The sequence below is a fragment of the Perca flavescens genome, chromosome 1 (assembly GCF_004354835.1).
Source record: "Perca flavescens isolate YP-PL-M2 chromosome 1, PFLA_1.0, whole genome shotgun sequence".
Classification (NCBI taxonomy): domain Eukaryota; kingdom Metazoa; phylum Chordata; class Actinopteri; order Perciformes; family Percidae; genus Perca; species Perca flavescens.
This window is the reverse complement of record NC_041331.1, coordinates 17314980-17329545: the sequence shown is the minus strand read 5'-3', so window position 1 is coordinate 17329545 and position 14566 is coordinate 17314980. Positions and strand designations below refer to the sequence as shown.

At 39.3% G+C, this 14566-nt stretch overlaps 1 protein-coding gene across 1 annotated transcript; it reads right to left on the bottom strand.

The window, feature by feature from the left end:
* Positions 1-5757: 5757 nt before the first annotated feature.
* LOC114557116 (immunoglobulin-like domain-containing receptor 1) lies at positions 5758-13391 on the bottom strand. Its single transcript, XM_028580427.1, has 9 exons — positions 13103-13391; positions 12170-12340; positions 10894-11047; positions 10173-10291; positions 9796-9942; positions 8899-9021; positions 8597-8766; positions 6989-7642; positions 5758-6820 (listed from the first exon to the last, which is right to left on the bottom strand). The coding sequence occupies exons 1-9, from the start codon at positions 13149-13151 to the stop codon at positions 6782-6784; spliced, it is 1626 nt and encodes a 541-aa protein (XP_028436228.1). The 5' UTR covers positions 13152-13391; the 3' UTR covers positions 5758-6781.
* Between the last annotated feature and the right edge of the window lie 1175 nt (positions 13392-14566).

The window sequence follows — 14566 nt, the reverse complement described above, 5'->3', positions numbered from 1 at the left end:
CCGTTATCTGAACAGATTTAGTCTCTCTGACTTCTAAACATCACTATCAGCCTCACTACATGTGTTCTGTACATAATAAGCCTTTAAATCAGACAAATAGCCTTTAAAATCCCTCCGATTCAAAATCAATAAAAAGTTTACATAAAACGTCATCATGTTGAATTGATTCTGAACCAATCAGCTGTTCGATCAGCTGAGAGGCCGGCGTTTCCCAGCATGCAGTGGGTCCACCTGCGTCCGCCTGGCTCTTGCAGTTGGTGAAAAGCAACTGCGCTTTATGTCTATGGCGCTACCTGCGTCTCAGAACTGCGGCCGCCTTGGTCTCCTGTGATTATCGTTGCCCACGTGTGCATGACGTCAGAGCAAGTCGGGATCAAGCTTATACTGTCTATGGGATCAAGTCGGACACAAATCTAACCGGCATGCATTGGGCGGCGATCACCGGTGATCGATTCTGCGCAGATCTGGCTCATCTCGAACGAGCCTAATATCATTGACATATATATAAGATTAATATAGACGGGTTTCCTGTTTACAAACATTACAGGGTGCGTGCGCATACCAGGGGCAGAAAGCCAGATTGGTGAGCTGGTCCATCCATCCATCTTCGTCCGCTTATCCGGTGTCGGGTCGCGGGGGGAGCAGCTCCAGCAGGGGACTCCAAACTTCCCTTTCCCGAGCAACATTAACCAGCTCCGACTGGGGATCGGCGTTCCCAGGCCAGGTTGGAGATATAATCCCTCCACCTAGTCCTGGGTCTTCCCCGAGGCCTCCTCCCAGCTGGACGTGCCTGGAACACCTCCCTAGGGAGGCGACCAGGGGGCATCCTTACCAGATGCCCGAACCACCTCAACTGGCTCCTTTCGACGCAAAGGAGCAGCGGCTCTACTCCGAGCTCCTCACGGATGACTGAGCTTCTCACCCTATCTCTAAGGGAGACGCCAGCCACCCTCCTGAGGAAACCCATTTCGACGCTTGTACCCTGGATCTCGTTCTTTCGGTCATGACCCAGCCTTCATGACCATAGGTGAGGGTAGGAACGAAAACTGACCGGTAGATCGAGAGCTTTGCCTTTTGGCTCAGCTCTCTTTTCGTCACAACGGTGCAATAGATTGAATGTAATACCGCACCCGCTGCACCGATTCTCCGACCAATCTCCCGCTCCATTATCCCCTCACTCGCGAACAAAACCCAGAGGTACTTGAACTCCTTCACTTGGGGTAAGGACTCATTCCCTACCTGGAGAAGGCATTCCATCGGTTTCCTGCTGAGAACCATGGCCTCAGATTTAGAGGTGCTGATCCTCATCCCAACCGCTTCACACTCGACTGCGAACCCATCCAGTGAGTGCTGAAGGTTGCAGGCCGATGATGCCATCAGGACCACATCATCTGCAAAGAGCAGCGATGAGATCCCCAGCCCACCAAACTGCAACCCCTCCCCACCCCGACTACGCCTCGATATCCTGCCCATAAATGTTACAAACAGGATTGGTGACAAAGCGCAGCCCTGGCGGAGGCCAACCCTCACCTGAAACGAGTCCGACTTACTAGTCCGATAATGCAAACGCATTTTTGTCTCAGTGCACATTGTCTTAGTCCCTTCATTTCGTTATGGCATTTATATAACACATACTCCATGGTCTTACAAAGCTAACGTTTTTGACCGATTACAATTTAATCAGTTTTTGTGAGCTGGAGAGCTCTCGTTATGAGAAGCTAGCTATAGCTATGTTTGCCATTCATTCCAATGTGAAACCTCGGGGCTAGACTTTCGACATACATTGCATATATTTACACTTTGAATGTCGTCATGGTATTTATATAACACATACTCTATGGTCTTACAAAGCTAACGTTTTTGACCGATTAAAATTTAATCATTTTTTGTGAGCTGGAGAGCTCTCGTTATGAGAAGCTATCTATAGCTCTGTTTGCCATTCATTCCAATGGGGAAACATCGCTGCTAGAATTTCGACATGCATTCCGGTGGCGTATTCCTTTAAGCTTTCCTTATTGTTTGTATATAACTGCGGACTCAATAAAACATGATTTAAGTTGGATCTGTTTGTCGGTCTTTAATTTTGCAGTGTTACTGTGATATATATGTATGGCTATAATTATCATTTTAGGCTAATGTAATAGCCCGTGTTAGCAGCAGGGTTACTCCTGAGTGTACCCTTATGGTTGGTTTATGTCTTAAAATAATGGCCAGGATTTCTGGGAAAAGGTACGATATGTTAGTTTCAAAACATCACTGCAGGTTGATTTGTTTTTCGCAGCAGAGGTTGATTGTGGGTGAGAGGGCGATAACACTGTCTTGGTTAGCTCGCCGAAGCTCTACTGCCACTGTCTCGGCAACGTTAGCTAATGTCCGCTAGATGTAACGTAACAAAAACCCACCCATCTCAGAGGAGCGAAGCTTAATATTTCATACAATAAAGTTAAGTACAAAAGGAGCACTAACGCCACAGATCTTATGTTGGCAACGTGGACGCAGATATAGTAACCTCCGAAGGCAGTCGTAATATTAACACTGTTGCGCTAACGTTAGCAAAACATCGGCGTAGCTTTAGCTAGCTGTCTAAACTTGTCTCGAGTCCGGACCTTTAATTGTCTATGGTCCGGACTCGAGTACCACAGCCCTGACAGGTAGATATCACTTAGCTGAACAACCACAAGCTGCAACTTTTCTGATTGATACAATGGGAGCCTGACTGCTTGCACATGACCCCAATCTGCCCCTCTTATGGCTTGAAGCCATAACCTCCGCCGGTTTTTGGCAAAAGCGTGCTTCCCCCTAGGTATGTTAAACATCAGGCACCCATCACTGGCTCTGTTTGTACAATTAACTACGCAACAACTCCTTGGCATTTTGACTTACGCTATGCCGCTACTAGCTAGCTAGCTACACAAAACACGTCTTCTTTCTGCCCCCCGGTTGCGTGCGCAAGCAGTGATGACTTTGCTGAGAAACCCATGTATATAAATACATTCTATCTACTAGTTCGACAAAGCAAACGGTGGTTTCGAGTCTTCTTCCTTTTACTTAGTCGACTTGCATGCTTTTATCAGAGACGGTTTAATATTGAATCTCTGATTTTATTCACGATTGTATTAATTATTAATAAAGTGTATTCATTTATTTTAACTAGCAAATTTCTAATTAACCAAATTACCAATGTTGCCTAATTCTTCTTTTCACTTCTAGTGCTTACATTAACAAACACAAAACAACACATTACACTCATTGACGGGGTATACTGTACTTGGGTAGCCTAGATGGTACGTGTACTTTACTTGAGTCCACGTTATGTTATGTAATGTAATGTTATTCTACATTACAGTCTAGCCTACTAATCTACTACACACTGGAGGCAAATATTGTACATAACTGAACTACATTTATTTGTTTTATAGGCTACTATTTACTTATGATTATTAATACAAAATATAAATCAACTATACATTATGATATAGGTTTTCATAGTTTAAGCTACCGAACAGTAGATATAAAGTAGCCTAATTAAAATCAGGCCCACATTAACCAGCTGCGACAATAAAGAGATATTTTGATGCTACAGCTTTTATACTTTTCCTTAAGTAAGATTTTACATGCAGGACATTTACTTGTAACAGATTATTTTTACACTAGTATATTGCTACTTTCACTAACTACTACTATTACTACTTTTATTAATGTATTTTAACTAGCAGGTTTCTAATTAACCAATCGGCCAATGTAATTCTTCTTTTCACCAAAGTGGTATACACATCATTTTACTCTACATTTTACTCATTAGGATTAACACACTATAGCCTACACTCAGTTGCCATGTTTATTAGGTACATCCACCTAAAAGGCATGCAGTCTAATTCAACAACCCTGCAATAAATCCTACATTCATAAAGGTAATGTTCAGCTTTTGCTTGAAACTTTTTTAGAGACATTTTGATTTAACTTAACTAATTTTGGAGGCTGCAATGCTGTGTTGACTTACACTGCGTCATACTGAGAGGTGTTTTTTGTAGTGCATTCAGTGTAACCTCACTGATATAAATTGGTAGAAACATCAGTGTAACGCAACACAGTTCAATAGCACCACAAACTGTAGCCTCCTTAAAAGTTGAATCAACATCTCTCTATAACTGAACATCGTTACCTTAATGAAGGGAGGATTTATAGCAAGACTGCATTAGTTCTACCAAGCTGTACCCAATAAACTGGCAACGGAGTGTAAGTCATTATACATTTACATGTGAAAACAAATGGTAACTTGATAAATAATAAATGTTCTTTTCTTTTGCTTGTCTGTAAAATGTCAGAAAACAGTTAAAAGCATTCAGAATTTCCCAGAGCCGAAAAGGACACGTTTAAATTCCTTGTTTTGATCGACCGACAGTCCATAAACCAAATAAATTCAGTTTATTATCATATAAGACAGAGAAAAGAAGCAAATATTTGGCCATTTTGCTTGGAAAATGACTAAAACTACTAATTCATTAACACATTTATTGTTTCAGCTCTATTCAATTTGGACTGTAATATGTGTTTTTTTTATAAACCAACATTAAGTTAATAGAAAATGTAGTTATTTTAACATAAATGTATTTGCAAATTTTGGCAAGATTGTCAGGATTGGCTTTTTGGTCCCCTGATTGCTCTGAATTATTTTTTTTACAAAGAAGTGAGATTTGAATGACAAATGCTCCCTTTCTTTGATGGATAAATTAATGAACTTCTGTAGATCAAGTGAACACAGTACCACTACTCTTGAAAATGTTTGCATAAACCGACCTAAATTTAGTTTTTGTATTTATGTTACTGAATGTATGTTTAATGTTCTGCTTCTCATAGGTGTGGTCAAATGTTGTTGCTTTTGAGTCTAAGCTAAAGCACATGCTATAATATAGTCATTGGGATAGTTTTCAAATTAAGTGGAATATTTCTAACTAAAACAAATGTTTTACCATCTTTCAAGGTTAACTACGGTTGTCAAGAACATACACTCACAGAATAACTGTAGAAATAAAGCCTTTGTTTTACATAAATACTACAAGAATGTCTTTGTTATGCATGTGCACTGTTGATGTTCTCTATATTTTCTTTCTCATGCAACTACCAACACATACAGTAATTGTATATAGAACAATACTAGAATAGTTTATTGACTGTAAAGTGTAAAAACAAAGAGAAATACAAATCCTTACAAACATTAATGGAAAAGTCAACTTTAATTCTATGTGTAACTGATTATAGGTGTATTTCTTAATAATATGCAAAAAGGAAGGGACAAAGAAACTAGGTAAGTTTCCAGAACTGTACACTGAGAATGATAGATATGGTGCTGACAACTGTAATTTAAATGAAAAAAAACACAACTTTCTGGGTCTGTAACAATGTTCACATTACTTCATATCCTACATCAACCCCACGTAAATGACTTATTTACATGCAGATTTTTCATAAGTGATACTTAATTTTATATACAAAAGTTTAAAAAAAGACTAATATTATCTAAACAGAGTGCAATACACCTTTTCCTTCAAAACATTAGTAAAAACAAATTCACAAGTCACTTCAAGACATCCAGGAGATATGAAAAATAACCAGTGTTTCCCACACATAGACTAATGTGTGGCGGTGCGCCTCACTATCAACACCAGCTGCCGCGCAGTGCGTTTCGTTATTATTTTTTTTTTATATATATAAATAATGTTATGTCATTTTTTACTCTTACACTGAATGTTTGCTGCTTCAATCCAGATGAGTATTGAAAAGTATTTTCCGCGACTGAAAAAGGCACGTGTTGAGGATGAGGACCAGCCTAAACCGGAGGTATCGGTCTGAAACGGAGCTGAACAGTCCGACCAGTGTAATTAGTTCTGTTATTAATTTGTTTACAATATTTTCAGGCTTCAACCAGTGAAAGACGGGGTCAGGGAGATTAAGAGATAGATTCGTTAGGCATTGAAGTAGGATAGGAGTACAGCATCCAACAGCGTGTCTAAAAATAAGTATAAGTATTCCTTCCCTCACCCCCTCGGTGACACGGGGCAACACCCCACAAATAGCTTTCTATTCTATTGTGGGAAACACTGATAACTATTTACAAAAATTATATAGCTTAAAACTAATTCCAGCATCCACAGTAGCCTATTCATATTTATGTAGGTTTATATAGTTCTAATGTAAGAATTGTAATTTGCTTATAGTTACTGGCCCTGAGCATCATTTCTTTGGCACTTAATGTTTTATGGCTTTATCAAATATAAGAACTAACTGTGTTCCTGCCAAGCAAATATGTTTTAAGAGGAGAAACATCCATTAAAGCCACATATAAAAAATAATCTAACCTGAGGCTTTTAGTCCAAATCTACTGTAATTTACATTACACTGATAAACCAGCAGAGGGAAACATTATCTCAAAAATTCCCCTTTTAGTAGAAGACCTGCACAGTTTTCTTAAAAAAATATTAAAAAAAAAAAATGAGGAGCTACTAAATAGTTTTCTTTACTGACATCGAACATTTTCTTTATCACATGCACACTTTGAGAAGGAGGATTATTGCCAATCTCGAGATTGTCAATCGCACATTTTATGAATACTTCTGCATATCAAGACGGTGATAAAAAAAAAAGTTGATTCATGATTAATTTAAAAACATAACAAAACGTTGATATTTAAAAGTTTACCAGTAGCCATACAAGAAGGCTCCCAGATCTAGTGAGGTGTGCTTGTTCTCTGAAACAGAGGTCGCAGGGCGTTCAGCTGGAGGGCTCAGATGACGACGCTGGTGCCACTGCGAGAACTCTTGTCCTGAGAGAGACATACTGACTTTAGATAACTTAATTCGCAATGAACATAATTCAGACTTTTTTTTTTTTTTTAGAATGATTTGTGTGATTGAATGATTGTGTGGGTTTGTCTTTGGCGTTAGTGTGTTGGTGTGTGTGTGTCTATCAACTAAAGCATTGTGTGTCTTACAGAGTAGTGTTCAATCCTCCGTGATCCTGGTTTCTGTCCCGGTTCGTACTCCTTGTAGCTGGGAGATTTTTCAACCCAGCCTCCACCTCCTCTAGTCCCTCCTCCTCTCCTGCTGCTGCCTTCATCATCCGAGCTCCAGGACCCTCTTCTGGAGCGCTGCGATGCTGGGGGAGAGTAGTTTCCTCTGGACCTGCTGTCAAACAGGTCGTCCCTGGAGCGGGAGCGGGGGCGGTCCATGCCTCCTCGTGGCCCGCCGCGACTGCGCCCATCCAGGGAGTCCTGGCTGTAGCTCCTGGGAACACCTCTAGAACGCGCGGGTGAGGGCTGGCGCCTGCCTGCTGATCCTCGGTCGTCACGACGGCCAAAGCCGCTGCGGCTGCTCTCGCTGGAGCTCGGGGGCCGAGTCTTGGGCGCAGAAGGTTGGATTCTGACCTGCTGCTCTCTTATTGGTGGAAGTGTGATGACACGGCGCTCTGTTGGGCCCTCATCAAGGGCAGAGATCATGCTGGGAGGGCCGGGGGAAAATGGGATGGTCATGGGCCTCTGCTGTAGGGGTGGCATCTGCTGCATGTGGTGGGGTGGAGGAGGCATCTGCTGCATGTGGTGGGGTGGAGGAGGCATCTGCTGCATGTGGTGGGGTGGAGGAGGCTGGGACTGATGTAAAGAAGACACCAGAAGAAAATACAAATGAAAACCACCGTACTAGAGCTGGGCCACAATTCGACCCTACAGGTTCAGTAACCTAGCCTATTGTTTTGGCAGTTATAACAGTTAGTGTACCAACAATAAATGACACAACCAGTGCCCTCGCAGATGTCAATCAAGATGAAACACTATTGACAATTTATGCTTTACAAAATACAAAAAAATGTTTCTCCAAATATGTTGTACTTTTGTTGTTCAGTGGTTGAGGCATGCCACCTCACCTGAAACAAAGACCACCCTTTGCTAATGAAATAAGAGAAAGGGCACTATTTCACACAGCAAAAAAAAAAAAAAAATAAATATATATATATATATATGGACACACCTTCTCATTCAATGAGTTTCCTTTATTTTCATGACTATTTACATTGTAGATTCTCACTGAAGGCATCAAAACTATGAATGAACACATATGGAATTATGTACTCAACAAAAAAGTGTGAAATAACTGAAAACATGTCTTATATTTTAGATTCTTCAAAGTAGCCACCCTTTGCTTTTTTGATAACTCTGCAAACCCTTGGTGTTCTCTCAATGAGATTCATGAGGTAGTCACCTGAAATGGTTTTCACTTCACAGGTGTGCTTTGTCAGGGTTAATTAGTGGAATTTTTTCCCTTATTAATAAAAGCAAAGGGTGGCTACTGTAAAGAATCTAAAATATAAGACATGTTTTCAGTTATTTCACACTTTTTTGTTAAGTACATAATTCCATATGTGTTCATTCATAGTTTTGATGCCTTCAGTGAGAATCTACAATGTAAAAAGTCATGAAAATAAAAGGAAACGCATTGAATGAGAAAGTGTGTCCAAACTTTTGGCCTGTATATCTATCTATCTATCTATCTATCTATCTATCTATGTATATCTATATATATATATACACATACACACACACACACACCTGAAGCATAGGACTGGCCATGTCTATCCCCTTCACCTGGCTCTCTAGGTAGTCCAGCATGGCAGGGGTGTGGTTGCCATGGACACTGGGAGGGGGCATGCTGTAAGCTGAATAATGAGGAGGAGGGAGGGGCATGGGCTGCATCTGGATGCTCTTTCCTGAAACAGATCCTGAGGGACAAAAACAAAAATAAAGTTATTTATTTGGAGATGAATACCACCTACAGTCTGAAGGTATTAAAGCCACAGTGTGCTCACAATATGTGCGTGTATGTATGTATGTATGTATGTATGTATGTATACCTTGGTAGAGCAGTGGGTTCATCTGGGATGAGGCGTTGCTCATTGGTCCATATACCGGCTGTCCTCCAAACCAGGGACCCATGGCCCTCCGAGCGTCCTTCATCATACGATGCTGCATCACCGCTGAAAGAAGGGAACAGCACATTCATTCATATTTATCAATACAGGAAGGTCTTCACTGTGTAAACAGGCTTTTTATCTGCATGGTGGCTGACAAGTTTTGAGGGACTATTGTTTTATTAACACAACAAATGTGGTATACTTTACACCAAAAGATTTACTAAGCATACAATACGATTTCAGAGTGATTTTGTACCTGCCAGGTAACACTGATTTTGGTTTGTACCAGAACATTATGAAAATCAACTTGTGGAGATATAGTTAGGTTAACCATTAAAATGCACATTTACTTTTCTTAAGGCCAGTTAACATCACACAGGATTGCAGTGCAGAGCAGAAACGGTTTTAAAGTTTTAACTTTAAGGAATAAATTCAAAATTGGTCAAGTCTGTCTCAAAACAGTACTCACATGCCCATTAGGAGTGTTACTGGTTGCTGTAATAATTTCCCATCCATCCTAGCTGTGATAGGATCCCTTCCTCACATGATTTCAAAGTATGTGATGGGGACATCAATTGTGCATTGTACGTGTCTATTGCTTCATATTTTCCAAACATTTTACTAATGTTTTTTGGACATTTTACTAACACTACACATAATGAACAAATTCACAATATCTGCTTTTTCTCTCCCAAGTTGCTTCAGTTTGTCTTATGTGCATTTCTAACCGATTGTGACTTTAACACTCTTGTGCAGCCCACTCCCTTGGCTTGAATGTCGGGGGAATTTTTAAAGCACCAACAAGGACAATTTTCTAAATGGGGTTCGGCATTCTACCTTTTTCAGGACAGCAGCATTGCTGTGGACAGCAGGGACAGCGAACATAGCAGCAGCATTTCTGAGGGCAGCACTGACAGCAGCATATACAGAAGAGGAGGATTAGAATGAGGGCTCCGATGATCATGGCCAACACTGTTAGCCAGCCTGGAGAGGTGTAAGAGATACGCTTATCGTGGTGTGATCAAAGACAGAAAACTTGTTAATTGATATTTCTTACACTTATTTTACTATAGCTCCAAAAAGCAACATATAATGCTACACACATTTAGGTTTACACAGATCAACAGTAGATGTTGTGGAAATTCCCTATTTGGAGCGACAATAAAATCAGTGAGTGTATGTTTCACCATATATATTTTCTTTTTGTTTCTTACCGTAAACAATGAGATTGACTTCTTGGTCAGAGTCTCCAGAGGTGTCTCCAGCAGCATTGACGGAGCAATAGTACACCCCGTTGTCCCACCACATCACCTCGCTGATCACCAAGGTCTGCCTCTACACACGCACAATTTAACAGCGGTCAAGTAAAAAAAAAAAAAAAAAAAAGACATTATCTCATTTTACTGAGACAGAGCCACAAGTTCAAAAAGAAAAACATATTTTCATATATTTATTTTCTCAATTATTAATTAAATATTTGGTCTATAAAATGTCAGAAAATACTGAAAAAGCTTGTCACTATTTCTCAGAGACGAAATTGAGTGAAATCATTTGTAATTTCTCTGACCAACGGTCCAAAACACAAAAACACATTGACTTAACTAAAATAGAGCTCTAAGAAAAATATTGGCAATAATGTATCCACAAACAGCAATCTTTTTGACATTTAAAAAGAAGTATGTAAATGAGTAATCAATTATCAAAATCGTTACGGGTTCAGTTTGTCAATCCACTAATTGATTAGCTGACTAATCATTTCAGCTCTGTTATGAAGTTTGAACAGGCAAAATGAAAAGTGAAGCAAAGAATGAGGAGGATATGAGTGTTTGAGTTCTTTGGTTCTTAAAACTGCATTTTGTCTCAATACACAAATTCATCTTATTCCCGTCACAACTGACGCCATGCTGGATGGAACCACATAGTGTTTGCATGAACTCACTATTTTGGATGGTGATCTTGCGTTGACTGTATTCCGGTCCCAGCGTCGGCTCGCTGTTTCCTGACTTCTGGATCACTGAGCGCACCGTCCGCTGACTGTCTGGACAGTCATTCGTCGGGTCCTGTCCCATCTGGAGTTGAGACTGGTACGCTGCAAAACCAGAGGCAAAGTTTCCATTAACACAATAAATGAAAATCTTTTCTGTGGTTGGTAACTATATCTACGCCTTCCATGTATACATGCTTGGTCCATTCATTTCTTTGGTACAAACTGAAATATCTCAACGACTAATGGACGGATTGAGTTTAATTACAGACATTCATGGTCCCCCCAGGATGAATCCTACTGACTTTGGTGATCCCCGGACTCTTCCTGACAATGATCAGGTCAAAATTTTTGTTTGTACAATATGCTAACATGCAAAATATGCTTGTGTTAGCATTTAGCTCAAAGCACCACTGAGCCTAAGTACAGCCTCACATAGTCCCTAGCATGGCTGTAGACTCTTAGTCATTGAAAATATGATAAAATGTTGTGAATATGTTCATCAACCATGCAAAAATAATGTATAACTTAGTTCAGCAAGTCCCCACGTTCACAATTCAAGGGTTTTAATGGTAAAAAAAAGAAGCTTTTTTATTAATGGGAGCACATGATTTTATTTCCAACATGCCTTATCTGGAACTACTTTCGGTTATTTTAATTTCATATCCATTTGTTATTGTTATTATTAGATTTTATTTCACTGCAGTCATGACATTTTTTTGTTCCTGGTTCAACCATGTAAAACACGCAACTTTGTTTTGGAAAGTGCTGTATAAATAAAGATTATTATTATTTATTATTTGTCACAAAATATGTTGTGAAATCATGTGTCATACACATTAAGGGCTGTGCTAAAAGATTAGTGTAAAAATAAATATAGATTAAAATGATCATTGTATCATGTGTGCAGGGAAGTGCAAAGGATTCACAAAGGACAATGTGCTGATTATTGGCAAGAGGATAGTTGGAGCCTACACCTCTCATACACACCTTCTTTAGATTAGGCTGACTACATATGGGAAGTAATACGTTTTAGTAAAGTTCAGAGAGAACATTTATTTATATAAACATTAATATTTTATATATAAACATAAAGCCTCGGTTTTAAACATAAAGCCTCTGTTTTATGTCAGTAGTACAGCTCAGGGAGAAGTAGGCCCTATATGTTACTGTGATTTTCTCTCCATTATGCTCTATTGTGGTGTGGGTTGGTTGGTTGGTTGTTACCTGTGGAGTAGTAATCCAGCACGGGGTCCATGCAGAAGGACTTGAACCTCCAGGTGACCAGAACATTTTGGATGTTTGCAGAGGTGGAGTAGTCACACCGGATGGTCACAGCGGCAAACAGAGCTGTGCTGAGCTGCTTCTGAGGAACAATCACCTGAACACACACCGACACTGTTGGGAGGGACAACAAACAGATTGTTACAAAACAGTAGTTTGTGTATTTGTATTCCATGGAATAAAGCTATATCTCGTGTGCTGGAAATTAAGCTGGTAATTTAGAGTATAACAGTAGCTTATGTGTGTCCAAAAGTCAAGGAATTAAAGTGTGTTCAAACTGAAACTGTGTGTGAGAGTTTCTCTCAACCAAGAAGTTCATTTCAAAAGTAGCAGAACCAGAAAAACAGGTGACACAGACCAAGGCACAGGAAATATGCTTACTGTGAAACCACTAACCAAAGCTGGAATGAAACCTGTTGACTTAATCTGTCCCGAAATATGGACAGCTCCCATTGACTCTTAAAAACTCTTAAAAGTTAAGACCTTCGAATAATAAAAACAAGATTTAATAATACAATGTTATTTGTTATATGTCATATAATGTTCTTCAACTCTGCAAAAAGACTTTTGTAAGCTTCATCCTACAGTAGGCCGACTATCTCTGTTCAGATAAACACAAACTGTCACGTGATCGATACCTCCAGTCGGCAAGGCAAGGCAGCTTTACTTGTATCGCACATTTCATCAACAGGGCGATTCACATGAAACATTAAAGAGCAGTTAAAAACGATTAAAAAAATAAAATCGGATAAAATACGAATATAACATTTACAGTGCAGTGTAAGAAATATAGTATAGTTTCAGTCGACATTTTGACAAACTTTAATTTCATAAACAGGTTTAGTCGACTTTTTAAAGCGACGAGTTGGAAATTACCTTTCAGAAGCGACAGCAGGAGGAGGGCAGCAGCAGCTAATCTCCCCATGATGACACAAAAAAAACAACCTTGGGCTGCGAATAATTAGTGCCAAACAAAACTCCTCGAATGACAAAAATAAATGAATAACTAGGCCTAAAAATAAGAAAGAATAGAACAAAAAAAGGGGCCTATCCGTTAACGTTAAACTAAAACACCACTGTTCATTGTGTCGTCCTGAACAGCGTATGCGGTGACTACACTACCTGAGCCTGCAGTCATCTCCGGCCACACCCCGTAACAGGTGAATTCATCCGAACCGTGGCGCACCAGAAACCATCTCCAAAACAAGAGTGGAATTCAGCTAATGCTAATTTATCATAACATACATACATAAACATGTTATTCTTATAGGTATTTATACTGTAAACACGCGTGTCTCTGGTGCTAGGCCTACTGAGTTTATTTCTGTTAAAGCAATATTAAAATGTCAGTACAAATAGCCTATTGACATCATTTGCTCAAGTGCATTTGATAAAATAGTTTTTCAGATTTTTCCAAAGCGGACTTAAGGTAGGCGGTAGGCCTATTTAAAATGGATTTAATGAAATGAACAGAAAGGCCTGCCATATTGTTGGATTTTTAAATTGCATTTTCCGAAAACTAGCCATGAATATATTTAGGCCGTCACCACAACTGAGAAGCTCATAATCATTTTAATTACATGCTATAGCATTTTCAGGTCTCACTTGTTAATGACATCTTGATCTATATGTGATTTCCTGATTAAATAAAGTATATATATATATTTCTTTTTTTTTTATTTCTTTTTTTCAAGACAAACACAACATATAAAAAAGATACAACAATGCCATTAGTTAAGAAAAGGCCATACAAGTGATTTTTAAATGGATGGAATGGAATCTGACAATATCCAATACATTTATTATTATTATTTTTATTAATAATAATACATTATTATTACAATTTCAATAATTATTGATGTTCTAGCATAGGAAAATACCTTTCTAATTATATGACATAACAACAGACTCTGTCACTCTGGTTTTCTGCATTCATTCAGCACTCAGGTGTAACTCAGATCTATCGCCACTGGATGTCAGCCTAACCTTGTTTTAATTTGAGCTGGATATTCAGTATTCTGTTTCTTATTTAAGTTTGACTCTTGAAGTCTCTACAGTTTAAACTATAAAACCAAGCTGTTTATTCCCTGGAGGAAAGATGCTTTTTAAACGTGTCCTCCTTCATAAACGTCTAGGCCCATCTGCAGATAATTGAGACTACTTTTGTGTGTTTTCCAAGTCCTTCAGATTGTCAAAGATTGTTTTCCCTCTAAGCACACCCACTCTGCGCCTGCAGCCCTTCAGAGCTCATATATTTTCCTTGAAACTCATGCCAAAATCCACTCTGTGTTTCATACTTGTTCTCCCTTATATCCTGTTCTTCTGCTGAGGCCCTAAAGT